Source organism: Eleginops maclovinus, chromosome 6, assembly GCF_036324505.1.
Source record: "Eleginops maclovinus isolate JMC-PN-2008 ecotype Puerto Natales chromosome 6, JC_Emac_rtc_rv5, whole genome shotgun sequence".
Classification (NCBI taxonomy): Eukaryota; Metazoa; Chordata; class Actinopteri; order Perciformes; family Eleginopidae; genus Eleginops; species Eleginops maclovinus.
The window spans coordinates 5,354,508-5,382,064 of NC_086354.1; the positions used below are offsets into that span (position 1 = coordinate 5,354,508).

General features: G+C 40.4%; 2 protein-coding genes across 2 annotated transcripts; one reads left to right on the forward strand and one right to left on the reverse strand.

The window, feature by feature from the left end:
- On the reverse strand, nucleotides 1-27,183 carry cdc73 (cell division cycle 73, Paf1/RNA polymerase II complex component, homolog (S. cerevisiae)). Its single transcript, XM_063885742.1, has 17 exons — nucleotides 27,028-27,183; nucleotides 26,305-26,410; nucleotides 26,106-26,175; nucleotides 25,824-25,886; nucleotides 25,616-25,668; nucleotides 25,088-25,176; nucleotides 22,622-22,835; nucleotides 19,890-19,988; nucleotides 19,145-19,223; nucleotides 18,429-18,493; nucleotides 10,753-10,810; nucleotides 6,694-6,729; nucleotides 6,464-6,551; nucleotides 3,414-3,575; nucleotides 1,949-2,049; nucleotides 874-1,015; nucleotides 1-763 (listed from the first exon to the last, which is right to left on the reverse strand). Exons 1-17 carry the CDS (start codon nucleotides 27,156-27,158, stop codon nucleotides 727-729), a joined length of 1,593 nt encoding a protein of 530 aa, XP_063741812.1. The 5' UTR covers nucleotides 27,159-27,183; the 3' UTR covers nucleotides 1-726.
- Nucleotides 14,190-17,450, forward strand: LOC134865914 (beta-1,3-galactosyltransferase 2-like). The gene is made up of 2 exons (XM_063885743.1): nucleotides 14,190-14,846; nucleotides 15,606-17,450. The coding sequence occupies exon 2, from the start codon at nucleotides 15,831-15,833 to the stop codon at nucleotides 17,088-17,090; it is 1,260 nt and encodes a 419-aa protein (XP_063741813.1). The 5' UTR covers nucleotides 14,190-14,846; nucleotides 15,606-15,830; the 3' UTR covers nucleotides 17,091-17,450.
- Nucleotides 27,184-27,557: the final 374 nt, after the last annotated feature.

Sequence of the window (27,557 nt, forward strand, 5' to 3'; positions counted from 1 at the left end):
TTGTTTTTCTGAGGCTTTATTGTCTAATTTCCTGTGACGACTTAAAGCAATACTTTCCATCATAATTCTCTTCTAGCACAACACCAACAAAGAAAAAGAAGAAGACTTTAACAAGGCCATTGCATGGCCGAGAGAAATGCTGATCCAGCAAAAACTGAGCTAGGGACAGACTGATGTGATAACAGTCGTATTAACAAATCACTTACCTGCTCCCCTCAGCACTCTGATCTGACAGCTGTCATCATTTCATAACATATCATATCATATCATATATGTACATTCAGACCACAGACACCCAAAAGAAAAAAAGGAAAGTGTAAAGGAAGTCACTTTCCTCAAACTCAGTGGCTGCTTTGTTTTGTACCAACAATCAGGGTCCTTTTTACCATACAGTCCTCTCTACTGTTGACAGAAATGAAATCCTCCTCTCCCTCCGACCCCATTATACTGCTAGATATCGCACTTTCCACGGCATTTTTTTCATACAAAACATATTTTGGTATTCTTTTACCTGAAAGCATTAGGAAATAATTACAACCCAAAAAATGAAAATTCCCTAAATCTTCCCTCACGTGTCCAGAGAAAAATAGTCCTCGAGGAAGTAAAGGAGGAAGTCCACGAGAAAACAATCATAATGGGAGGGCAAAGTTGGACCGAGGAGAGATGGAAGGGGTCGTAGAATTCTTTTGTAGGATTTTTTCCGGGGATGGACGCAGTGATCTGTGCTCAGAACCGGAGGTGAGCTTTGTGTTTGACAAGGTATCTGAGAGAAAAGTAGAAAATATAAAGGGTCAGTCTGTGAAATGTCATTGTTTTCATGACTTTAAATACATCATTTTTCTATCAGGCCTGAATAATAATGGGAATGCTCACCTGTCGACGGTTTCCCAGAAGTGCAGGAAGACGGGTCGGTCCAGATGGCGCCGGTGGCGGCTCAGCTCCAGGACGCTCACATCCCACTTCTGCACATTGGGGTCGATCTTCGCCTCGTCGTACTTCAGATGAAAGGCTCGAACTGGAGGGGAAACACGCATTCATTTATAAAGATTATTCCGGGTCAAGGGAAGGATAAAACGAGCCCCTCAGTATATAAACTTCTCCTAAATATATGCATTCTGTACGGTGTGCCAACAACTTTAGGTTACTTGTGTTACCTCGGTTCTCAGAAATTAAGAACCGGATTGACTTAAGTTTTAAAGATGTGTGTGTACTGCATTCGGCCGCTAATATCCTGCTAGCTTGGGTTAACACACTGCACACATTTCCTGACTAAGCATTGAAGATTTGTTTAGAAAAAGGGCCGGTGCGTAGTATACAGAGGGAACTATTAACAGAAACTGAATATTTTATAGTGTAATCACATGAAAGTATGAACTGTTGCACCCTTTTATCTGCAAAGCATCCCTTTTTCAGAGTCCGGTTTCCAATAATACCCAATTTAGACTTGCTTTTCCTAATTAATATAAGAGGTGTTTGGTTTACAAAAATGTCAACGTTTTGTTGCTCCAAGAAAATGTGAGAAAATGTTGCAACCCTTAATATTACTTTAGACAACCAAAGAAGCTTCCAGACAGAACTTACTATTGATACTTATTGTAAGTATACCCATATAACAGTCTTTGCCTGAACAATTGGACGATTCTGGTAAAGTTTGCAACAGAACATTTAAACTAATTTTTAATAACTAGAAATGCACTGGCTGCTGAAAAAATATTAATACTTTTAATAATAATAAATATCTAATACAGTTTAGAAACTGGTGTCCTAACTACAATGTGCACTACCATACATTGCATCATAGAACGCCGCTCATCTGTAATAATGAAGGTAAAGAACATCACACACTCTAGATTTTTTTACATACCGGTGCTCCGTAACAACATAGTGCTCAAGCCTACCGCCAGTAAAGTGTGTTAACAATCTCTGCCTTATGGTCTGTATAACTTACTTTTGGCAAAAATGTCCACAGGAGATCCATCAGGCAGCAGCCACGGCCAGCCTTTGAACTGCCAGGCAGGACCCTGCACAAAGACCGCCACCACTCGATCCCTGCAGGACACGACACACACAGGATAAAGTTGTGGAGGCATTATGTGTCACAGTTTGCCAAAGCATACAGGAGACCATTTTAATGGTGCTGCAATACTGCTATATACTACACCACTGTATTATCAATAGGACATAATGTATTCATCCTTATTACATAGCCAAGTTGAATACTCAAATCTGATTGGTCAATTTGGACATTCAGCGGTCTGCTCTTTCTCAATAGCTGTCGGTTGCTTAGGACACTCTAATCAAGGGACTATATGCAGTCATATCAATCTGGAGAGAGAAGTTTGGTGAATTTAATGTCAGAGTTGGCTGAAAGAAAACACATTCATTTCCCCTTATTAGAAAACATCGATATTTTCTTGAATGTTTATATTTATATTTGGGGAGAACATGGAACTTATTAATTCATGGTGGCTGAAGTGTCCCCGGTAAATGAAAAAAAGAGAAGAATAATAAGTAAAAATAGCACAACGGAAGGAGACCAGTATAAAAGATAGAGATAAACGATAAATCAGCAGAAAAGAACAGACAGGAAGTTAACAGCAGCAGGAACACAGTATGGGCTCTGGCAGCGATTGAAGACTGGTTCATAAAAAACAAAATGTGAAGAGACTACGACAGTAATGTGGCACAAAACCTAAAAACGCTGTCGCCACCATTTAAAGTAACTTTGCCGTCACTGCAGTTCAGCTGTTGGCTCGCAATAGGGGCGACTATTTTATCCAATCAATAAAATCAGGTTAAAATAAGGAGTCTGTTGTGTTACATTTTTTATTTATTTAGTTGCCGTGTAGTAAGCGAGATAAAACACTGCATATTATCCCTTATTTGAACTGTTAGCTGCTAGATTTAATGAATGGTTTAATGTTTGGTTTGTGAACTCATGACTAAACAGGTGTGAACCACCTAAGTATCGCACCCACCAACTGAAAAACAAAACATGAGAATACAAGGAAGTAAGCATTTTGTACCAAATAGATAATCCAAATTATTCAGCAAGAAATTCAGCATTGGTGCACCCTACTATCTGACAAATACACCAATGTTTACGTGAGTATTTATACACATTTTATTTTGTAGAACAATGTGGACATTTTTACTTTTATTTCCATATATTTATATCATTATTATTCTATTTTATTGTTTAGTTGGAAACTGTACTTACATTTTTATATGTTTTATAATAATTTGCGTTTTGTATGATTTTTTTTGTAAGTAGAAAGGAGCATCTGTCAGAGAACTCAATTCACCCCTGGATAAATAAATTATTCTTATTCTGAGCCTGATTTAATTTTAACGTACAATACTCACTACAAAGCTAGAAAAGATTTTACATCACTATCAATTTAAATCCTTACCAGTCCTGTGGAGCCAGTTTCAGCGGCTGGTCGATGACACGGTACGGCACAGTGACGCTCACAGTCGCGCCGCCCGGCTGGACCTGGTCTTTGCGTCTCTGCAGCAGAACCTCATTATCACGCTGGATGCCCTGCTTCTTCTTCTCTTCTGGTGTGACAAACCTGAAGGGGCACAGACAAAATGAATACTGTTACTTTACCTCATTTATAATACTTTCAATCATCATCCATCTTCTCCCGCTTATCCGTCAGGGTCGCGGAGGTAACAGCTCCAGCAGAGAGCCCCAAATTTCTCTTTCCCTGGCCACATCAACCAGCTCTGACTGGGGGATTCCAAGGCGCTCCCAGGCCAGCGAAGAGATATAATCCCTCCACCTGGTCCTAGGTCTACCCCTCGGTCTCTTCCAAGCTGGACGTGCCTGGAACACCTCCCTAGGGAGGCGCCCAGGTGGCATCCTCACTAGGTGCCCGAACCACTTCAACTGGCTCCTTTCAACACGAAGGAGCATCGGATCTACTCCGAGTCCCTCCCGGATGACTGAACTTCTCACCTTATAATACTTTATAGAAGATAAACACACTCGCCTACAAGGCCCTGAAATACTATATTCTTAAAAATGCTTTGGTTTCAACGTTGGCTTGGATTGTTTGTTTTTCTGTATCATTAATTGTATATGATTTAATAACCATCAATCAAATTTCAAGGCGGGGAAAAAAACAAAGATAAGAAACCAAAAGTTTAGGAGCTTTTTTCAGCTCTGTTTGTGTGATGCTCTATTCTGCCTCTTTTCTGATTGAATGAGAATAATGGATGGGATTGGTAGACTGTATTAGCCAGACATGTAGTGGCACTGTTAAAATGGTCCTCATTCTCTGTTTGGTTTTATGACGCCATGTTCAGTGTTCCTCCTTTGTAAAGCGATTTTGACAAAGGAGGAAAAGGGAGTTGTAAATAAAGAGCAGGTAGAAAATCAGGAAAAACTGTTAAAATGACCAATAGATATTAAGTGGTTAGATACAAGTTATCAGTATTATCCACATTTCATCCTATTTGTCATTCACGAGAAATTGTCATGATAAGCGTACAGTGGGGCAAAAAAGTATTTAGTCAGCCACCAATTGTGCAAGTTCTCCCATTTAAAAAGATGAGAGAGGCCTGTAATTTTTATCATAGGTATACCTCAACTATGAGAGACAGAATGAGAAAAACAAATCCAGGAAATCACATTGTAGGATTTTTAAAGAATTGATTTTCTAATGATTGTGGAAAATAAGTATTTGGTCAATAACAAAAGTTCATCTCAATACTTTGTTATATACCCTTTGTTGGCAATGACAGAGGTCAAACGTTTTCTGTAAGTCTTCACAAGGTTTTCACACACTGTTGCTGGTATTTTGGCCCATTCCTCCATGCAGATCTCCTCTAAAGCAGTGATGTTTTGGGGCTGTCACTGGGCAACACGGACTTTCAACTCCCTCCAAAGATTTTCTATGGGGTTGAGATCTGGAGACTTGCTAGGCCACTCCAGGACCTTGAAATGCTTCTTACGAAGCCACTCCTTCGTTGCCCTGGCGGTGTGTTTGGGATCATTGTCATGCTGAAAGACCCAGCCACGCTTCATCTTCAGTGCCCTTGCTGATGGAAGGAGGTGTTCACTCAAAATCTCACGATACATGGCCCCATTCATTCTTTCCTTTACACGGATCAGTCGTCCTGGTCCCTTTGCAGAACAACAGCCCCAAAGCATGATGTTTCCACCCCCATGCTTCACAGTAGGTATGGTGTTCTTTGGATGCAACTCTGCATTCTTTCTCCTCCAAACACGACGAGTTGAGTTTTTACCAAAAAGTTCTATTTTGGTTTCATCTGACCATATGACATTCTCCCAATCCTCATCTGGATCATCCAAATGCCCTCTAGCAAACTTCAGACGGGCCTGGACATGTACTGGCTTAAGCAGGGGGACACGTCTGGAACTGCAGGATTGAAGTCCCTGGCGGCGTAGTGTGTTACTGATGGTAGCCTCTGTTACTTTGGTCCCAGCTCTCTGCAGGTCATTCACTAGGTCCCCCCGTGTGGTTCTGGGATTTCTGCTCACCGTTCTTGTGATCATTTTGACCCCACGGGGTGAGATCTTGCGTGGAGCCCCAGATCGAGGGAGATTAGCAGTGGTCTTGTATGTCTTCCATTTTCTAATAATTGCTCCCACAGTTGATTTCTTCACACCAAGCTGCTTACCTATTGCAGATTCAGTTTTCCCAGCCTGGTGCAGGTCTACAATTTAGTCTCTGGTCTCCTTTGACAGCTCTTTGGTCTTGGCCATAGTGGAGTTTGGAGTATGACTGTTTGAGGTTGTGGACAGGTGTCTTTTATACTGATAACGAGTTCAAAAAGGTGCCATTAATACAGGTATCGAGTGGAGGACAGAGGAGCCTCTTAAAGAAGAAGTTATAGGTCTGTGAGAGCCAGAAATCTTGCTTGTTTGTAGGTGACCAAATACTTATTTTACCGAGGAATTTACCAATTAATTCATTAAAAATCCTACAATGTGATTTCCTGGATTTTTTTTTCTCATTTTGTCTCTCATAGTTGAAGTGTACCTATGTACAGGCATCTCTCGTCTTTTTAAATGGGAGAACTTGCACAATTGGTGGCTGACTAAATACTTTTTTGCCCCACTGTATTTATGACTTCTGGCCCAAAAGTGTTTATGGTGAAAGAAACCTATGTCCAAGAAAGTTTAGCGGATGTATGTGCCCAATTAGACATCTCCTCCGGGTGTTTCTGACAGAATGGGATAGATGAAAAAACCCTAGAACATAATACCTGAAGTCGGGGCTTTTTACAGCACGGAGCCATAGAAAATAGGATGGGCGTGCCACAGGGATACATTTTGGGCTACATTTTTTTCACGATTATACATTTAAAAAATTGTGCTTTTTCACCCGACAGTGCCTCATAACTTATAAAAACAGCTTTTGGTACCCATGTATGTTAAAAACAACATATAAACACAATGGTTAAACTATCAACAGGTAGGTACACTTACTTCAGATCCTGCAGGAGCTCCTTAGCATTGAGCATTGTGATGAGCGAGGTGGTGGCGGCAGGGATGATGACAATGGGTGTCCGGGACCCTGTTGAGCAAACGATGATTAAAAAAGGTCAAATAAAATGTTGTTTTATAAAAAAAAAAAGCAGAGCTAGTTATGTTACATCACATTCAGTATACTGATTGTTATGTGAATACCAAAAACATAGTCTTAGTGAAGCGCTTACCTTTCTTTTGATTCGGTGGAGGTCTGGCTTGTGAAACTACAAGAAAAAAACAGAACAATTTTATGTGAACAACTTTTTTTCAACAACAAACTAACTAACTATAAAATGACAATAACCACAACAAATATTTAACAAAACTACTCAATGTATTAGAGATATAACCAAATGATTCTGTGAAATAATTGACTGCCAATGGCTCATATAAAAAACTAAAATGAAAAGATCTGTGGCAGCCAATAAACATTTCATCTGCAAGAGGTGACTTCTTCATTCCTTCCTTTAACCTTTAACTTAATGCATGAAGTTCAATTAAACATCAGGAAATGTGTCACAGCAGTCCAGTCATTATGAATCGGAGGATGAAACCCTTTTAGAATCAGAGGATGAAACCCTCTGTATTAGTCACATACATGCACACAGCAGAGCACACAGTGAAATTGGTCCTCTGCATTTAACCCATCCTAGTACTAGGAGCAGTGGGCAGCTATCGTGCAGCGCCCGGGGAGCAATGGGGAGGGGGGATTGGAGGTGTCCGGTGCCTTGCTCAAGGGCACCACAGCAGGGCCTAGGAGGTGAACTGGGACCTCTCCAAGTAGCAGTCCACTTTCCATATTCCAAGTCTGTTCGGGGACTTGAACCGGCGACCCTACGATTCCCAGTCCAAGCCCCTACTGACTGAGCCACTCATGGAACAACATGCAGACTGATTTTGCTTTGTTGTGTTCTCACATATCCTCACAAGCCATTTTTGGGCACATAATTGCTTAGGACTCAAACACTTGATTCTCCTATCCAAACAAAAGTCCCTTTCATAGAGTCGGTTTTATCAGGAAACGTTGCATTTTCCATAGTAGATATTACAGAAATCGAGACAGAGCAGTTTTTATGCTCCGAGCCGAGAGAAGTTTTGCATAATGCAAAACCACTTTATGTGTTAAGCTGGGGAAGGTGAAATGCAACAACAGTACATACAGTACAGCATGTACCAGGAGGCTCGAGAATGAATGGGTCCTGTCATCCAAGGGACAACAGAAATTGGGTTTTGGACAAACCAATCTTCTTGAGGCCTTTAGAGAATGTGGCATATCTTTTGCCCTTTGTATGCTACGTTGTGAACAACAATTTGTGTTGAAATTGACAAGAGGATAGCTAAGTTACGTTAGCTTTTCGCAGCCGGTGGGCAGCACACCTTCAGAGGAAAGTGTTATTGGGCAAAGTTAAATGATGAAGTTATGATTACGCGTTACAATGTAAAACCTTTATAAATACTGTTGTTATAAGGGGATGTTTTCACAGACATTGTTTTTTTTACCATGGCATCAAATTGGGTAATGAGAATCCTAGAATTTCACTGGTATTGATACTGACACATTTCTTTCTGATATTGTGAGCTGAAAATGAAACCTGGTTACAGACAACAACAAAAAACAACGTTTCCTGACATTTTGGTCAACAAACGAGGAGCAGCTGCTAGTGTTGAGTATGACTGATTGGTTGGAAGGATAATATGGTGTTTTCGCCTCTCAGTGTCCCTGAGGAAACTTTGATTTATACTGACTGACACATGACGACAGCTCGCTGACATTTACTGACCGGCAAGAGGGACAGGAAATGTTAGAAATTCCAATGAGCCACATGTCATTCAGGTCAAGACTACAGAGGATAAGGACACAAAGCGAAACTAAACAGCTTGACATTTGACCTTTTAGAAAAAAAATAACTAAGTGCATAAGGGAAGGAAAGCGGTTTGATTTAGTTTTTTAGTCTAGCAGAGAGCTTTTTGCCTTCTCATCCAGATTCAAACTTAATGTATGAATAGATAAGATGATGGAAGTGGACATGTTGGTCATTGGAGTTGTATATAAATGCTATTTTTTTCCCGTAGTGGTTACTACCCGTGTTGCAATCTGAGTTCAGGTTCATGTTAACATGAAACACTGTTTACTTTCATTTAGAGCTTTAAGTTTATATAATAAATGATTTTTGCTTTACCTTCTAGTATTTATACAAATAAATGTAGTGCTCTATTTGATTTGTTATTGTTTATTTTATTTCAACTTATAATTATTATATGTAATTGCTTTAAAAGAATATATATTTTACTTATTTCATAAAAAAAAAAAAGGAGAAACTGTCACAAACCCAAAGGATAGAAAAAATAAATGTTATTCTGATTACAAAACCTGTCCATTTAGCAAAGACAGATTTCTGAGCCAAATCTAGTACCGTATTTTCCGGACTATAAGGCGCACTTAAAAGCCTTACATTTTCTCAAAAAACAACAGTGCGTCTTATAATCCAGTGCGCCTTATATATGGATTACGGTAATTCTGGTTGTGCTTACTGACCTCGAAGTGATTTTGTGTGGTACACAGCGCTCACGGCGCTCTGTCAAAATGTTTTAGTACGACTTTGGTAAACTACAAAGCCGCACCGCTTGCAGCATTACGGCTACCGTAGTCAGGAGCGTCGCGGAGTTGCACCAAATGGCACCGGTCAAGAGACACGCTTACGACGCGGACTTCAAACTCAAGGCTATCAGTCACGCAGTAGAACATGGGAATAGAGCAGCTGGGAGAGAATTCAACATTAATGAATCAATGACACGGAAGTGGAGGAAGCAAGATGACCTGCGCCAAGTAAAGAAGACCACACAGAGTTTCCGAGGAAACAACGCGAGATGGCCGCAGTTAGAGGACAACATTGAACAGTGGATTATTGAACAGAGAGCAGCAGGTAGAAGCGTCTCTACAGTCTCTATTCGAATGAAGGCAACAGCGTTAGCACGGGACATGAATATCAATGACTTTCGAGGCGGTCCTTCTTGGTGCTTTCGTTTTATGAAAAGACGTCATCTCTCCATCCGCACACGAACTACCGTCTCGGCAGTGACGTGCGGTGAGGGGAGACAGGTGAGGCCGTTTGTATTATAAAGTTATTTTCCTTTTAATTTCACCAGTTTTACATTATTTTGATCCAAAATCACTGAATTTTCATATTCGCGTTCAAACACTGAGAACGGCTGCTCGGTGAGGCACCAACCTGCTGACATGCTATACAGTGAGACTGTAACTGCTGTCTGTCTGTATGTCGCTATTAAAATGTTCAAACACTCTGGCTATATTAACTAATTTCCATACTTTAGCTGGTGTATATAATATACAGTGTTTTTTGTCAACTGTATGTCTGTAACGTGTCTCTTGTCCTGAGCAAAACCGCTGCGAAGAGAGACTAGGTGAGGCACGCAGTTCTCCTGCCTCATGGCAGTGGGTGCTAGTGAGTCCAGTTCAAATCTGATTGTGATGACGTCAGTGCCTCACCAGCCATGAACTTCACCGCACGTCACTGCGTCTCGCAGCAACTGCCAAAAGATTACGAAGAAAAGCTGGCCGCTTTCCGCGCATACTGCGAAAAGAAGATCCGGCCAGAGCACATCACTAACATGGACGAGGTTCCCCTCACCTTTGATATCCCCGTGAACCGCACTGTGGAGAAAACAGGGACCAGAACGGGAGCGACATGCGGGGTGGGCGTGTGTGTGCGGAAGAAGTAGTTTTGGGAAAGTGAAGTTGTTGCCAGGTTGGCTGCGTTGTCGGGTGTTCGAAGACAATAAAAAAGGATTACTCCAGCTCCGCTGTTTCCCCCTCCTCTTTCCTCAGAGAGTGTCACATACCCAGCTGCTCTTCACTACGGTATAGAGCATAACAACGCTGGAGGTAACAACATTTCGCTTAATGCGCCTTATAGTCCGGTGCGCCTTATATATGAAAACATTTCGAAAATAGACAATTCATTGACAGTGCGCCTTATAATCCAGTGCGCCCTATAGTGCGGAAAATACGGTATTATTCTTTAACTGTGATGGTTATTAAGTCTTAAAAAATGGTATGTTCCATTAATGTTTGTAAGTATTTCTGCCGTTTGCAAAAATATATTTTTCTAAAATAATATATCATGATGACAATTTGTCAAAATAAAGAAACAAATAAGCATTTTCCAACATTCACAAAAACATATATAAAGCAGACTTGTGCATGAATCTTATAGAGTTACACCGACCTGGACGTGGGACTGGCTGAAGCGCCGGAGTCTGGGCCTTCCGGGCAGATGCTCCTTCCTGCAAAACACAACAACAACAAAGGGTCACATTAATAAATATTCCTTGCCTCAAACCAAGTTAATGTCCATTTGTGTTGCTGTGCACAGAAATAGTGTGGTGTAGGAATGAATCCTAAACAAGGAAATGAGTTAGCATATTAATGGTTGACACAAGCTTAATAGAGTTTCAGATTTTGTTCTACAACAAACATGTCAATAAATACTGCTGAACATCTGAAGCTTTTATGTTGTATAAATATGGCAGTTGCTAACAAGTGACTTAAATAGATTACTAAACATCATCTTGCCAAACATTAGCAGCCTTTAGTCTAGCATATTGACGTTAAGTCATGCGCTCGTAATGTAGTTTGTTTATTAAGATTGATCCCCAAGAGTCTCTCCAGATACAAGTCCACACTTTGTATTTATTTGGTCGGATTCGGACTTGAACAAGCGATCTCATTTACTGTTCTGTTTATAACCCCAACTCAAAAATGAGCTATTTAATCTGGCGCTAGCATTTGCGATTCAACTATTATACAAGTTTTTATAATATGTGGTAATAAGTATCATAAATGTGTGTTTGCCACAGATCTTATTTTCTACAATATTCCCAAACCCTAGGAAAAAAATCCCATTGCTTTCTGCCGAGAGAGCCCTGAGAGATGCTATCTTTTGGGTCGGCTTACAAAAATACGTCATAGCTGCTCCACTCTATTCTAACCCAATGAATGCTTTCTTAAGAATGCTCAACAACACTGATTTAGACTTCCAGACACGCACTATAAGTAAGAATGTGTCAAATACCGTCATGGACAGTCTCAGCAGGAAATGTAGATTAAGAAAAAATGTGCGAGGGCAAAATAAAGACCTTTTTTTCCCACATTAATAAAAATCCTCCTTGGAAAACACGGTTCTTTACGCATAGCTGGTTTCCCTCTACTTCCACCATGTCACTATTGATTCCCCATAGAGAAGTAAGTGTGTGTGTGTGTGTGTGTGTGCGCGAGTTTGCATGCATGGGCTCTAAAGGGGGGTGCACACTAAGGGTCACAGACGAGCAGTAATCCATCATCCGATGACATTCTTGCAGACCGAAGCTCACACTGACAGAGGAGCATAATAAACATGCAGACCTTGTTAAGATGGTGGAAACTATCAATCAACATTTCCCAGGGCTTTGTGAGGCCTCCAAGTTATTTTGGCGTCTGATGCATGAGTCTAAAAGGAGATAAAACTCTGCACATCTAACAAGCTGGAATACATTTTACCTTCCTAAATTAGTCACATACTTAATTAATAAAAAAATTGGTTGGTGAATAATTTTCAGGCGATTGACAAAATGTTTCGGGACACATTAGCTTTACTCAATCTTTCTCCATGACAGAAACAAATGCTGCTATTAGATGTTCTGTCACTACAGAGTGTCAGTGAAAAATTGATACAATAAAAAAAAGGAATAAGTTTGCACATATTAAGTCAAAAATAGCTAAGCGCAAACATTAAGCCTTTATTCAAACACATGCTTTAATATGTTTAAAGGGTCCATATCATGCTGATGTTCAGGTTCAGATTTGTATTTTGATTCAAAAAGCTCTTTATTTTTCTCATACGGCCTCAGTCTGCTCTGATTGGTTAGCTAGCCAGCTCTGTTGTGATTTGTCAACTGCTTGGAGATGTTTAGCATATCATGTACAATTCGAGTTGGGTATCGTTTGGGTTTATTCCGATACCGGTGCTGAAATTATATTTTTAAAACGGTACCGGTTCATAAACACTGCCTGAACCGATACTTTTTTTTAAACTCCGGTCGACGACATTAAAAATCAGTAAAAAAAAAAAAAGGAAATGTTTTATTTCATTTCATTTTATAAAATATCAACTAAACAGTTGAAAGTAAACTTAAATATATTAACTGAATAAATAAATACAAAACACAAATTCACATAATAAATAAAACTTAACCCGACTACAATAATTTAACACTAAATAAGATGTACAGCTCTAACAGCAGCAAAACCAGTTTTGAGTTGGTATTCTCTCTGTACTACAGGTTTAAACTTCAGCAATTCTTTTGCAGAAATATTAGCATATTTGCTTTCACCGGCAATATAAGACACCTCCTGACTGATTGCATGTCCTGCAGAAGAGAAACCCCTCTCCGATGGTGTCGATGAGGCCTGAACTCACACAGGTATGTGTCTGAAAGAACAGATAATATGGGAAGGCTATCCCGCTCCTAGGAATTATATTGGCACCGGGTTTCGGTACCCAACCCTATGTACAATGTGTCTGAGCGCTAGCCAATAAAAGCGCATGTGTATGTGAAGATCGGGAACACTGCAATAAGCATAATAGGGCCTCTTTCAACAAAGTTTTGTGTTGGAGTTTTGCTATTCTGAATGTTGATGCAATTTAATATTCTTATTGAAAACGCATTAATGATGCCAAATTTTAGTTATCGGTCGCCCTCGGTTACTTATCAGTATTGGCCCTACAAAAAAAACAATATCAGTGATTAGACCCCATTATAGCTGCTGTTCTACTGCACATAGTTCCCTTGAAATGCATTATTCAATCAATGTTTCCAGTGTGTCAATATTTCATGGGATTCATTCATACTTTCCAGCATCAATAATTAAAATTCCTATGGTGTAGCTAAAAGGCCCTGTTCCGCATTCTGTCATCTGACACTTAATCCCTGCCAATCAGAGCGGCCCTGACATTAAGGTGAGCATTAAGAAAGCAAAAAGCTTTGTGCCAAAGCTGTGGTTTAGAGGCTAATATCTTCAGCAATTCTTTAATAATATAATTGATTTATAAACAACTATGAGTAGGCTACGAGGTCTGTTTGAAATTCAAATGCATCTCCCCTCATCAGCATCCCCATAGCTGCAGGAACACTGTCAATGACACGGAAACTGCACGTCTGAAGCTCAGCAGCAGCGGCAGCGTTGGTGCTTGCACTTCAGTGATAGTCCATTTTGCACCAAGAGGCTCTGCTCTTAATCACAGCTTTATAATAATACGTTATTCACATTATTGTTATTCATGAGTAGACCTCGATCAGCACACATGCAAAACAAACAAGCACCCAATTTTCTTTAGCTTCTTTAGGAGAAAAAAAGAATAGTGCTAGTGTCATACTGTGGTCAAATTAAATATGAACATTTTGGCATTGTGGACCCCCACGGCGGACTGAGTGAAGCGGAAACATTGTTGTAATTTACATCCAATGCAATAGACTGGCAGGGATGTATTTAAGACTGCAAGTAGGCTGCGAGTTTATTCCACTTACTGGAGAATGGGCGTGAATACAAATAGGTCAGCGGCCCAACACCCCCTCCCCTTTAACAGAACAGGCAGCAACAGCAGCAGCAGAGACGGCGTGACGTGGTGGGAGAGCGTACCGCCTCAGAGCCTCAAGCTGCCCTTCACAGCAAACGCAAAGCACTAGCGCTTGTTCGTCTTCCTCCTCCCCCGCTGCTGCTGCTTTCACCACTCTCGCAGACAACACAGCAGAGAGTGCAGTGAATGAGGAGGGTGAAAATAGGAACATGGAAACCGAAAAAAAAGGAGCGAGAGGCAAACTGGGGGAAGGATATCAACACCAGAGCATGTGATCAAAAAGAAAGCTCGAGAGGAAACAAACAGGAATAGAAGAAAAAGCAGAACTGTCCAACCACTGGCTCTCTACTTTCTCTTGCCAAAGGTAGAAGAAGCAGCACCGTTAGCATGAAGCCTCGGGGGACAATGCGCCAAGGAAGATGGAGAGACTGCAACACTTCAGCTCCGACACATGTCCCACTGACACATGCAAACCTAGACACATGCATGTGGTAGAAAGCCACGCGTGAATACCACATTATTCCGTGTTTTTTGGGCAACAGCCTCATGTGGGTTGGGTTAAAGAAGATTCGACGCACGAGGGGGAAACAAATGGAGGAAGCACAAGCTGGTTGTGATTGTGATGTAGCTATAGGCACACTGACCAAGAGGGCGATGCATCACATTCAAGAACCATGGCAGCCAGAGAGAGATGAGGATTCTAACGGGTGAGCTTATTCTTTGGAGATGCAAATTATCCACATGCTTCGCAGAAAAATGTTTCTGCTTGATGATAGCTGTTTTTAAGTGCTGTACAGGATGTGATTGGTGTGCCTCTGTTAACAAACAGAAACTGTGGTTTTATTTGGTTGAGTCATGCAAGAGAGCCGAGCGAAGTCTTTTCAGGGCTTCTGTGCGATCTCACAAACCACTCTTTGTCTAGTTGGGGTCCTTCAAGAGGGTAGTGTGTGACTCAATACTACCTCGGGGCAGCGGAAAATATAATCTCTTGCGATTATATGTCAAATTTGTTAGCATACAGAGAAGTAACAGAGCAACATTATGAATCATTTAGAGTTGCTTGACAAATGCAAATCCAAAAATTGGCTCTCCTTTTAGCTTTAGTATCAGTGTCCAACTGCTGAGGGAAATATCTGGCTGCTAAATGCTCCAATATTTTCACCAGCTGGTCGCTAACATTGTTTGTCTGTCGTTTGGTGCAGGGCAGCAGTACAGTTATTAGAGCTTTTCATCATCTAAATAGCAGCTGCCTGATTAGAGCTGTGGGTGTTAAGGGACCAATTCTGGCTTTTGCTAAATCAACTTCATGAACACGGTTGTTGATTAACTGAAGTCTACACATTGCTGACAATTGACTTGTTTGTTTTTAACCTTACAAATGAACATTTATGTGACGGTTTGGGTCTCCACCCTTTATATGTGACATGATGTATCTTGTTGCTCAAACATTTTCTTCTGTCTCCTAGGCAATCACATGACATGCAACGGCAGAGCGGAATAACAGCTGGCTTGTCAGACAAATCATTGTCTGGGATTGCCATGTGATCAACATAAATGTGAAATGAGAGATCAACTCTTACCCCTTGAGCAATCCGGCGGATAAATCAGCCTCCAGGGGTTCAGGACTTTTCAGAAGGCAATCGGCTTTACAAACGCGACAACTGTGTGAGTGATTCGGTCCAGTTGGAACCATGCAGTGGAGACGGCGGCATTGCTGTACGTACGCAGCTAACTTCCTCTATCTCCTCTCACTGTTGGGCTTACTGGTGTTTCTGGTCCACCTGCCTAAGTTCACGGGTATGCAGTGGTGGAGGGGTCACCCCGTGGTGTTCGGGGATGGTGAACTTCATACCACCAAAGCCAAATGGAACATGAGCGCCCCGCATTCAGCGTGGAGGTTTGTCATTGTTCCTCAGCCAACATTCAAACCCGATGCCAACATGAGCACCCCTGAGAAGGATGCCGTCTACTCTCCTCAAGGGGACCCGAGTTTTGACAACACTCTGGCAGCCAACACTACCCAAAGTGTAGAGGAAGATCTTAGTGCCACTGTAACCCAAGGACCATTCACATATATCATCAACGAGCCAGACAAATGCGCAGACGGCAGACCCGCGCCATTTCTGGTGTTGCTGATAGCCACAGAGGCTCGGCAGGTGGAGGCAAGAAACGCCATACGACAGACATGGGGGAACGAGAGCGTGGCGCCGGATGTGGGATTCATCCGTCTTTTTCTGCTGGGGAAAAATTACGGAGAGCTGGGACTTCTACAGCAAAAGATGCTGCAGGCAGAAAGCCGGAGGCATCATGATATCATTCAGCAGGACTTTTTGGATTCTTACAAAAACCTGACCTTCAAGACGTTAATGGGAATAAACTGGGTGGCAATTCACTGCCCACAAGCCGGATACGTTATGAAGACGGACAGCGACATGTTCGTCAACACGGAGAACCTTGTCTACAAGCTGCTCGGACCAGAACAGCAGCTCCGGAAGAACTACTTCACGGGCAATAACATGAGGAACTTTGCACCCAACCGGAACAAAAACAGCAAGTGGTACATGCCGCCTGAGTTGTACCCGGGCGACAAGTATCCCACCTTCTGCTCTGGTACCGGTTACGTCTTTTCCGGAGACTTGGCCATGAAAATCTATCGCACTTCGCTAAGAATTCGCCACCTGCATCTGGAGGATGTGTATGTCGGAGTGTGTCTGGCCAAGCTCCGGATTGAGCCCACTCCGCCGCCCAATGAGTTCCTGTTTAACCACTGGCGTGTTTCTTACTCAAGCTGCAAGTACAGTCATCTCATAACATCACATGGGTTCCATCCGAATGAACTGCTGAAATACTGGCATCACTTGCAGAGCAACAAACGCAATGCTTGCATCAACATATCGAGAGCAGGGAGGACACACTCCAACAGAATGAACAGAGAGAGACCGGCTCAATAACAGAAAATATCATTAAACACTCTTTGTTTGAATACAATAATGATATCTCAGCTTACTCTGTTCTTACTTTGACATCAAGCACACAAACCATATGGTGACTTCCAGCTTCTGTATATGTCGTGTAAAAACTCAAGTGTTCTAAAATGTTAGCAATTTTGTACAAAAGACAAAATGTTTATATGTCAAACCACTGGAGGGTTTAAGTACACAGGTATATTTTAAAATAATCTGTGTCACTGTGGTGCAAGCCTACTGTTTTGCAATAATGTTTGTGTTTTATAGATGCTTCCTTATAGATAGAGGCTGTTCAAAAAGTAGAGTGGACATGGCACAATGCAAATAAACCATTCCCCCTGTGCATCTAATTCTCAATGAAGTTATTTCAGTAGACAAAGTAAAAAAGATGACTTAAGCTACTAGATATTGAGATTGTTGCACATTGACAAGAGCTGGGAGACCGTTGTCTTTATAAATCCATCAACCAACACATAATGCAATAATATGTATTCCTGAAAATATCTTGTGTAGCACCAAAGTTCACAGGACTTCCCCATTTCACAGAGTTATTCACCAACTAGAAACCAGCTTACAGCAGATGAAGCAATAAGGATGATCTTAAGAAACGTTTATTTCCCTTTTTTACTTGTATAAAGACAGATGGCAAATCTGATGCTGTGAATCATTACATGGCAATAACTGCAAGTTGACTTATCAAATATGACACATTGAGGGCTAACGTTAGCAGATGCTCAAGCAGATAGCCTTCCTTCTAAAGGGAGTGGCATTCACACGTAGTGTATCTATTGAATTCATCACTGTCAACTAGGGCTGAACGATTTTGGAAAATAATGTAATTGCGATTTTTTTCCTCAATATTGCAATTGCGATTTAATATGCAATTATTTTTTCAAGGTCCTCTTCTCATGTATGTTTCAACAAACACAAGCAATAAATCAATCGTGATTACAATCGTGAACCTCGTGAGGTAGCAACAGTAGCGGGGCACGTTCTGCACAATACCTGACGTTGCGCAGCATCTTCCTTTTTAAAGCCAAAATAATTCCACACAACCGACGTGCCGCCCCTCTTTGGTACCAAACTTCCAGCCGTGCACTCTTCTGACGAGCCTGAGGCCATTGGGCAACAGGTTCAAGCGCAGCGTTGACTTCTTTCCCTGCCTGCTCGGCTCCGCTCGGTTCGCTCGCAAGTCACGTGACCAGATCACGTGACCAGTCAAATCGCAGCCTTTGCGGTTGGAAAATCTCATTTTGTCATATCGCGATATTATCGCAAATGCAATTAATCGTTCAGCCCTACTGTCAACACCAGCTGACTTACCGTCACTGACTTCAGGGTCATGCCGTGGTAAGTGCCCATGGTATCAATTTTGAAACCCTCCGTTTCTATAAAGACAACACAGAGTATAAAGATTACAGACAGAATAACATGGGACATTTAAACATTAAAAAGAAAAAAAGCATAAAACACGATGATGAAATCTGAGGAACATTTGACAAATATCAGATTAAAATGCAATGTATGGCACGTGTTTGTAATCTGCCATTATATGTGTGACTCATAATATGAAGTGACGCAAAGGGAAATTGCAGAAGCTGAATCTTTGATCTTTAAATACACATTTTCAGAACTTATAATCTGGTTATTTTAGTTATTCTCAATATGATAACACTTGTACAAAGTGCTCTTATTTATTTCCTGTTGCAGTATGTGAAGCACATCAACTGAGAGGAAGTAGACTGCTGTTTCATAGGATCGCTCGTACGCCGGGTAATAACCTTTGTTTTACCTTTTTATTTTATTTTAGTTAGACAAAGCATGCTCGCCTCAGTTCAAGAGTACTGTCTGCTTTATCATACCTGCTTTTCATTTCTTTTCATTTGGCTGAAACATATGCAAAGAGACCTACAATAAATGCAAAAAACATCTCAAATCTTCATTGACCCACAGACCAATGTTCAGGCAACTGTGTACTGTATAGACACACAGCTTTGTAGAAGATTAAAATCAGCTGCAGCAGCAGGAATCAAACTCACCCTCTTTTCCTTTGAATCGCTCCTGATCGTATCTGTTGTAGGCGGCAGGGACAGGCTGCTTGTTCCTTAGGGACGGGTCCTGAATGTATGAAACAAAAAGAACGTGTTACTTTATGTGCCTGTCAGTACGCACTAAAGGGTTAAAACCGCAGCGAAAAAAAAGTATAGACCTTAAATAACGAACTTTCAGTACATTTCTAGCTTTGTTATGAAAGAAATGACACCATCTTTTTCTTAATAAATAAAGGAATACTTGCTATTGAAATGTATGCCCATCTGGGTACTTTGCTACTTCATTACCCCTTTTTTGGTCAAAATATCTGCGGTCATTTCACTGGCACTAAATACAATTTCTGTGGTCTTCAAAGCAATTTTTTTTGGCTTGGTGCCAATTCTTTGGTTTCATTGAAAAGGGGGCGGGACTATACTTTATTTATGGAGTGGCTTAGAGCTGCATTCAGCTGTATGTGGAAACACATTTTACTGATGTCTGGCCAGATTTAAATTCTCTTGAAAAGCTGAAGAAACTGGAATATATTACCAAGCTCCGAGAATGTGAGAGACAGAGTGGATTGGAGGCAGGGTTCAGGTAAAAGCGATGAGCCCAGGATAATACTATATTTTTAAGCGCCACTGAGCAACCTTCACAGTTATGAGCGGTGCCCCGACTCCAACGCTGTATTCAGTTCTGTTACACATCCATGTGTATAACGCATATTTACTACACACAGAATGTCCTTCTTACCACTTGAGTAGTGTTCTGAGCGGGTCTCTGCTCGGGGGCTCGCCCTTCTTCTCTGGCTTTCACTGACTGGAGGATGGCGAAGATGTTCTTGGAGAAGTTCTGCAGAGGATCAGGACAGAGAAGGACATGCTGAATTCAACCCCCCCTCGCACAAAATAAATGATTTGGAGAGTGAATTACATCGAGGCTTTTGGGTCCCAATATAATAAGGCTTCCACATGAAACTGTCCACACATCTGGATAGTATTATGTGCTTTCAAGTTGTCTATTTAATACAACAAAGGAAAACTCTGTGAATATACTGGATTTTATTATTTAGTCATTAAAAAATCCCTAAATAAATAACCAAACAAATCTACTAATAAAAAGAACCCAATGCAACAAAGATAGAAGTGTAAAATATATACAAAATTGTATAAAAAAAAGCAATAAAACTATGAAATGCCCATCTTAAAATGATGTGGCGCAATGGATACGTCTTGGATTGGGCCATCTGTGTACAGATTAGATACGGAAAGTGGTTTAAAGGCTGCCGCAATAATTACTCTAAACATATGGCCACTCGACAATATCATGGATTTGAGATGAGCATGCCAAAGTCCTTCAGAGGCTCGCTCAGTGATGAAAACCCATCACCGTAGAGTTAACGTTCTATTGCTGCCATCTAGTGGCTGGGATTTTCATTTAGCTTCACTCGGAGCACGCACACACAGTTGGGCAAAATGTCCCGGAGAGTTCAGCATGTCTGATAAATAGGGTAGATGCTTTTTAGATCACGTATGCACATTTAAGTGTTACAGTTTAGTCATGGGGGGGTTCTGAAATGTGTATCTATTGTGCACCAGTGTTGCACAATGAATATTCGGGGAAAGTCCCTCATTAGTACGAACCTTACGTGCCCTGCTTGAAGGCACTGCTAAATGGTTACAATAATGGCACATTTAATATCTGGCTATGCTTAAAAATATTTACTAGATGTGCAGAGAGAAGAAGTCTCCAGGCAAGATGTTCCGTTTCTTTTTTGTTACCAATTACCCGTTTCACAAAAAAATAAATAATTTTAAATTTATCTCAGCTCTTTATCACAGCTACTTTGAAGAGAACCTTTAGCCTGCTTTGTAATTAGCACCTCAATGAGAAGATTTTAAGGACTAAAAGTCAGTGTCTTTTTCGCTGTCCTCATAATCTGTAAGCCGTTTTTTTTTTTAAATAGCATTACATTTCTATTCATTCAACTGAAATGGTGTGTAATAGAATAACAGGACATGCATGTGTTAGGGCATAGAGTTTAAATAAAATGGTCAGCTAATGTAACCTTTGCAACTGTGGTTAGTCACACTGCCCGGTGAAACAAACATTGGCTACTGCCATTAGCACGTCACCTTATTTGCCAATTACAGAAAATACTGCGAACATCAACCGCTTCTGATATAGGGGCTGGGCGGTTTCATACCGGTTCCGTGAACTTTTTACCATATGATATTTATTTTTCATATACCGCAATACCGTTGAAAAAGTGTCAAAGGGTGTACAGAGCAAAGCAAAGTAGCAGCAGCATAGCATGTGAAGCTGAATGTAAAGATGGACACTGAAGAAAATGAGCGTGGAGATGGAGAGACATACAGTGAAGGTAATAAGTATTTGATCCCCTGCCGAGTTTGTAAGTCTACCCACTTACAAAGAAATGAACAGTGTATACTTTTAATGGTAGGTTTATTTCAACAGTGAGAGAAAAGAAAAATCCAGAAATGTATCCAGACCGATGGTCATTTTGTGCTTCTTCCATTTTCTAATAATCAAACCAGCTGTCTCTTTCTTACCAAGCTGCTTGCTGATGTCTTGTCTTCTATTCCAGCCTGGTGTCGGTCTACAATCTGGTCCCTGATGTCCTTAGACATTAGTTCCACCATGATCACAAGACCTGTCTCTGGTCTTGCCCTCAGTGGATAGGAATCTGATGTATTGACTCTGGACAGCTGTCTTTTATCAAAGGAAACAAGTTGACTTAAAGCGAGAGGACTTATTTAACCGGTCCGTAGGAGCCACAATCCTTGTTGGTTGCAAGGGGATCAAATACTTATTCCCCCCAATTAAACGCAAACCATTTTATATCTTTTTTTTAATCTACATTTCTAGATTTTCTTTTTGATATTCTGTCTCTCACCGTTAAAATAAACCTACCATTAAAAGTATAGAGTGTTCATTTGATTTCCTTCACTGTATGACACACAAGAAGAACTTGTTCCGAGGAGAGGAGCGGTGTTTGTCGTCTGGAGGTTTTTGGGATTTGATGTGGACCAAACAAAAATGTATTTCACACAAAAAATGTTATTATTTTTTTGTTGTGTAATGTGGTACACAAGGTTTGAACAATGAAAAGGTTGACATTGCAGGTGTTTCATGCATTCTGATTCTTTCACCACATAAGACTCGTGACTGATCAGGTGTTTTTTTGTGTGGGGCCAAAACATATAAATGTGAATACATTTCCAATCATAAAAATAAGAAATAAATAAATACCATTATAATTTGGAAAAATACCACCATATGTTTTTGACATAGTGCCCAGCACTATTCTGATGGCCACTGTATCGATGGATCCCTAAAATCGACCTAATTTGTTGATTTCTTTCATTTATACAGTTTTTATGGAATTTACTGACAGATAACTGTTCCAGTAATTGGACGGAATATCACTGTTAGGATATCATTAGCTTAAGGTGGACTCTGACCTTTCCAGTGCTCTGCAGGATGGTTGTTCTGGTCCTCCACACCCTCTCTCTGCTGACGATGTCTCTGGTGACATCCACCTCGGCATCCACGAAGCTCCTCTGCTTCAGGGTGATGTCATCGTCAAGATCAGTTTTGATGGTGGAACGTTTCTTGGCCATAATCTTGGCTTTGATGGCGGCGATCTTCTCCACAGACATGGCCTCAGACAGCGATCTGGAGGAAGAGGCGGAGATGAGTTAAAATCACATAAATAGATTCTCATCTTTATGAGGATCCCTATAGGCACTAGCATGAGCTTTAGCTAGTGTTTCAGGGCTCACAACCACTGTCAAACATTAAGCCAAAAATACCTAAATTAATTGTACAACCACACAGACACGTTTCAATTATAACTTCTGAAATGAAGATATTGTGGTAATAAAAGATCACTGCTTCCTGTAGTAAAACGTGACGATAAGTAGGGCTGCACGATATGTGGAAAATATACGATAACGCTATTTAATATCCCTATAACGATTATAACCAGATATTAACCCATTGTTATGTATTCAGTTTTTTAACATTAAAGGGGCCATGTTATGCTTTTGGGGGTTTTTCCTTTCCTGTAGTGTGTTATTTATGTTTTTGTGTATCTAATAGGTCTGCAAAAGCTAAAATCCCAAAATTCATGCTAGAGAGAGATTTTCTCCAATATCCCTCATCCCCATGCCTGAAACACCTCGATGGGATTCCTTTCTTTACTTCCTGATTCAGTTCCGTATCACACTGACGTCAACGTGATACGGAGCAGAACTCTCGCCAATATCAGCGGGAGCCGCTAGAGCTGAAACACCACTTAAAGCCGACCCGAGCAAGGAGCCATGGTGAGGAGACGCTGTCACTTTCGCTGCGAACCAAAACTTTCTTTGTTTGCCATACCAAAGGAAGACCACTGCGAAGAAGAAGTGGCTTGCATTTATTTTTACAGATATTCCCCCGGAGCAAAAACCCAAATTAAGGTTGTGTTCAAGGTTGTGGCGATGGTTTTTCATTCACAACACAAGCCCGATTGCCCCCGCCAGCAACTTGTGAGAAACAGCGTCTCAGGGCATACTAACATTTAACAACCTATTGATGTGGCATACCCACTTAACGGGAGGAAACTCAGCTACCAGACCATATTAACCATGTTTACCTTAACGAGACATAATTCCAACACCAAGCGTCTAAACCAGCACTGCACGAAAACGAGCTAACACTACATAGCGCCAAGTGAGCGACAGCAATTTCTTTACTTCATGCTATCTGCACAAACCACATATCACATGAAGCCTGAGATTACACGGATTCCATTGGTATAAGTCTCATCACTCTATGACCAAAACTCACTGAACTAGCAGCCAAGAAAGAGCAAGAAAACCGCTTCACTTTACAGAGCCATAGCTATAAACAGTCTTTGCTGTTTGTGATCAAAAGTTGTGTTCAATGGCATAAAAACGCGGCTGAAGGTTAATCCGATGTCGCTGTGTCACTTTGACATGATTACTGATAATCCATCATTATTTATTTGTAATAAACTGGTACGGCACAAGAAGTAATGCCCTTTTTTCAGTTTTTTTCAGGGGCAGGACATTTTCAACAAATCTCTAAGCTGGTGACCAATCACAGCAGAGTGCGCTTTTGCAAAGGTGGGGGCATTGAGCTCTTTGTTTTCAGATGGAGTGAAAAGTGGTACTTTATGCACAGATAGTGTGAGGAAAATAAAGCGCCTTTTCAACATTAAAGCATGAAAACACGTCCTAGTGGAGCAACAACATACATACATGAACCTGAAAAGTAGCATAATATGACCCCTTTAAAGTTAACTGATGCCATTACCCAAAGCGACTTACATTCACTTCAATACATTAGATATGCTTACAGGATCAATTTGGGGGATAAGTATTTTACACAAGGACACTACATGTTGATTGCAAGAAGCTGATTGGTAGTCACCCCTTAAGCCTCAGATACCAATTTTTATTTTATTTTTTCAACATTATCTACTGAACCAAACACAAACACAACATAATCATAAGTGTTGCTTTCTACAGGTTGAATGTTAGCCAAAAAATGTTAGCTTTTAGTACGGACAATGTACCATGTTTAATTAAAATCACAAAATATCTCCTACAATCCGCAATGGAGAAATGATCACTTTATTTTGAAAGCACATTGTGTAAACGAAGAAATCATAGTCCTTGAATTTGTTTTATAGTTAAAAAAATCTATTGCCTTGCTGTTTTCTGTCGAGTAATTTGATCATTGCAATTTCAACAGGGCAAGCGAAAACATTATAGCCATTGCTCTCTGTAGTAAGAAAATAAACTGAACAAACTACATTTTTGCCTGGACAATGGACTATATCTAGGTAATATTTGCCACCTGGTGCCACGGCAGCAGTTTGATTTTGTTTTTGGTTTGAGGAGATATAGCCGCTACAATACCTGATCTGATCGGTCTGCACGATGCCCTCTTTGTGGCCCTCCAGACGGGCCGCCAGACGCTCCTTATCCAGACGCACTCGCTCTTCATCCTAAAGCATTGTACAAAGTGTTAGCAAACTAAAGAATAAAACAGGATGTACTATCTAATATTCATGGTTTAGCAGGAACCAATAACTTTTGTAACTTAAAAAATGCATTTGATTCACTACAAAATGTACACACTGACACATTTTGTTTTGGCTAAATATAATGACTGAACAAAATGTTTCAATAAGCAAAATCACATAATGCTTAATATTTTAAGTCGTGTTTATTAAATTCTCTTAAATCCTAAATTGAAACAACATTTTAGATAAAATTATAATGCTCTAATATCGATGTAAATATTTAGGTTTTTTCCCTCATACCAATAAACAGAACATCCCCTTTAGTATTCAATTATGTTTCTACTGCAACCACTCCAGGAATAGCTCCAGCATTTGAGAACACTAAGCACATGTTAGTGGTACATATTTCTCATCAGTTTACCTCAATCCTTGGTTTTTTGGTTTCCGAAGATACCTCATCGGCTGCTCGTTTGACTAAAAAAATAGTACAGTTGTATTATTTCACTGCACAGAGTCAATTTAGTTACCAATTTGTAACTGACTAAGGTACTAACTCGTATATAAAGTATATAGAAAATACCACATATCTCATTGCAGCAATACCAGATTTAAACACAGTGTGAACTTACCTTGTGTTGGCCTTTGCAAACCTATTTCTATAGGTGCACTTCTGTCAATACTTGTCGATGTAGCTGTGAAAACACAAGGTCAGAAACTGCATTAATAGGTTACCAATCTGACCAACTATAGCCAAGCCCCTCTTCCTAGGGCTTTATCAATGAGAGCTATCATTAACTCATAATGTTTAAGCCAATTTAAACCAGGACAGAGTGAATGTATACCAAAAAAATTAACATCCTGTACGAATTAGAAAATCAATGTACATCTAACATGATTTCACAAATACTTACAACTATCTCCATTGAGATATGCCAGCAACCCTTTTCGATCAGGTCGTCTGACAACAGGGATGTTTTCTGTCTATCAACGACAAGCAATCATGTCACACAAAAATACTCAAATAGATGCATATGGGACAAAAAACGAAACAGAATTAGTGGATCGACCTGACACTGACAGGTACTCTGCTAGTTATTCTAGATCACTTACTGCAGCTCTTCGGACATAGGAGGGATGCGGGAGATGCACATTGTTGAGCAAGAACAAGATCGAGTCCAAAGTATAGTACTCTTTGGGCTGGCCCTCTTTACCAGTACTGCAGGTAGAAAAACAACCAGAGAGAAACAGAAACATTACTGAAAGTTCCAGTTCATTTGAGAGTCATACCATAAGACTGAAATGTACAGTGCAGGTTTAAACTAATAACGGACACTACGTAACTGTCAGACTTTTAACAGTTAGCTAATCTACTAAACCTTCAGCAAACTCATTTCCTACCTTAAATTCGTTTTTTTTAAACGAAGCGGATTATGACTGATGCTTATAAACGCAAGTCTTTAAGTCTTTACACTTCAACCACTGTACCCCTGACTCCATAGGAACACAACTCAACGCTAGCTAACGTCGCTAACTAGCTAGCATCACATCACAGTTGCAAGTTTAACTGTAGCTATGTCATAAAAACATTTAAAAGATAAATCAAAATACATAGAGATTTGGATAATGGCTTCATAGTGTACGAATAGTGTTATAATGTTAGCCTAAAGTTAGAAAAGACTGCTCAAGTTTTAGGTAACAACGAGGACAGGAGTTATGTTAGCATATTAGCATGTAGCTAACGAGCCTTCCGCCGTTATTGGCAGCACAAGGCACCGATGAGCTCAAGCAGCGGGCCCACAGAAGCGATTTAAAGAGGTTTTAGCGGTGACATACCCCCAAATTATATAGTTGGTCTTGACATTTTTCGGCCAGGAGAACTCTCCGAATATAACTTCATCTCCTTTAGCGACGATTACTTTTTTCTGGTTGTTATACTGACGGAGAACACTCAATACATCCGCCATCTTCACTTGTCTTGATGTAGTGTGTTTGCCAGGCCCCCGGTTATCAACAACATGTGGCCTCGCAGGATGCCTGAATCAATTTCTTTAGACATAAACTGCCATTAAAAACCTCATCTTCATGTTTGTCAGGTTTCATTAAATGTCCAATATACATAAAGATAATTACTACTTTTAATGAGTTTTTTTTTTTTCTGGCAGACACAATCCCGTTTATAGTCCCAGTACCTTGCTCAAGGACACTTCTTCTATAGTATGTACACTGTACACAGGCTACATTTAGTCAATATTGTAAAAATACAATTTTGGGGTACTATTTTTATGCTACTTTTTACTATACTCCAGTACATTTTGAAAGCCAATATAGTACTATATATATAAAAGTAATATAGAAAATGTGTC